At 44.5% G+C, this 1756-nt stretch overlaps 1 protein-coding gene across 1 annotated transcript; it reads left to right on the forward strand.

The window, feature by feature from the left end:
* The first annotated feature begins 937 nt into the window (after window positions 1–937).
* Window positions 938–1490, forward strand: LOC138823814 (ras-related protein Rap-1b-like). Its single transcript, XM_070017375.1, has one exon. It carries the CDS (start codon window positions 1002–1004, stop codon window positions 1473–1475), a length of 474 nt encoding a protein of 157 aa, XP_069873476.1. The 5' UTR covers window positions 938–1001; the 3' UTR covers window positions 1476–1490.
* Window positions 1491–1756: the final 266 nt, after the last annotated feature.

Below are 1756 nucleotides of genomic sequence, written 5' to 3' on the forward strand. Positions count from 1 at the left end.
AGAGCTGCCCTGGGGAGGTGGAGCAGACTCTTCCTCCCTTTAGCTAAGTCTCCACCCAGTACCCGGGTCACCTAGGTAATTGGCACACATGGAGGCACACCTTCTCCTACTCCTTGGTCATGCCTTCCATTGGACTGAGGGAGGGTCCCAGGCCCTGAAGTCACATCTGCCTCTGGTGGTGCCACAGCTTCCCTTACCTGGCTGCACCTTCTCCTCGCCCCTTCCCTAGTTAAATGCAGGTGGGAATTCAGTCCCTTCCTTTCAGCCCTGCCTCTCTAACATGCATGGTGGGGACAGGCAGTTTGGAATAAATTTCTCTTCCTGCCTGAATACTGCATGGTGTTGACTTTATTGGCTACCTAATTAAACCTATTTAACTTACTAAAACTGCCTCTGATCATGAACTTAAGAGCTAGTGAACTTAAGAGCTCACCAGTTACAAAGTGCTTTAGAATGCTACCTGAACTAGGACAGGTTTCTTTTTAAAATGTATAACTGGTCTCTTAAGAAAATAGAGAACGTATTTAAGAAGAAGAAGAAAGTATTAAGAAAGCCAAGCACAAAGTGGACACAGCTAGAGATGAAGCCTTGCCAGCTCTCCATGGCAGAAACCCTCTAATACCCTGAAAGGGCTTTCTCTCAAGAAAAGTTTGATGTGGAACCGATTTGCCAGAAATCAGGAAGAAGCGTCTCTCACTGGCCTGGACTGTAGTAGAAAAGGACAAGTTTGTCTTTAGAGAAATGGTGCTGTGCTTTCACCTTGGTTGCACATTTGAATTTATACCACCAGGATAGCCAGGAATCTGCACACTGAAACATTAGCATAAAACATGGTCTAAGAGCCGGAGCGGTGGCAGCGGCGGCGGCAGTGGCAGGACCGCCATGGCGCCAGGAGCCGAGAACCAGGGGGGGTGAGGTGGGGGTGGAGAGCGCGGGGCGACGCTGGCCGCGAGGATCCGGGTGACAGCGTCAGAGGTACTAGGTTTTGACAAGTTTGCATCATGCATGAGTATAAGCTGGTTGTTCTTGGCTCAGGAGGTGTTGGAAAATCTGCTCTGACTGTACAGTTTGTTCAAGGAATTTTTGTTGAAAAATATGACCCTACAATAGAAGATTCTTATAGAAAGCAAGTTGAAGTAGATGCGCAGCAGTGTATGCTTGAAATTTTGGATACTGCAGGAACGGAACAATTTACAGCAATGAGGGATTTATACATGAAAAATGGACAAGGCTTTGCTTTAGTTTCTTCCATCACAGCACAGTCCACATTTAATGACTTACAAGATCTAAGAGAGCAGATTCTTCGAGTTAAAGACACTGATGATGTTCCAATGATCCTGGTTGGTAATAAGTGTGACTTGGAAGATGAAAGGGTTGTAGGAAAGGAACAAGGTCAAAATCTAGCAAGACAATGGAACAACTGTGCATTCTTAGAATCTTCTGCAAAATCAAAAATAAATGAGATTTTTTTATGACCTAGTGGGACAAATTAACAGAAAAACTCCAGTACCTGGAAAGGCTCGCAAAAAGTCGTCATGTCAGCTGCTTTAATAAATTAAATGCATTGTAGCTCTGAGCCAGGTCTGAAGAACTGTTGCCCAATTCAACAGTGCCAGCATTCCAACTTTGTTAAACCTACCAACATCTTAAATGGACTTTCCTGTGGTGGTACCTTTAAGAGGCGGATGAAAGCTACTATATCCGTTTGCACATTCTAATCACTTTCCAGTATCACGAGAGATTTTTATTTATATAA

The sequence above is a fragment of the Dipodomys merriami genome, unplaced genomic scaffold (assembly GCF_024711535.1).
Source record: "Dipodomys merriami isolate MVZ:Mamm:240054 unplaced genomic scaffold, mDipMer1.0.p SCAF_123, whole genome shotgun sequence".
NCBI classification, from domain to species: domain Eukaryota; kingdom Metazoa; phylum Chordata; class Mammalia; order Rodentia; family Heteromyidae; genus Dipodomys; species Dipodomys merriami.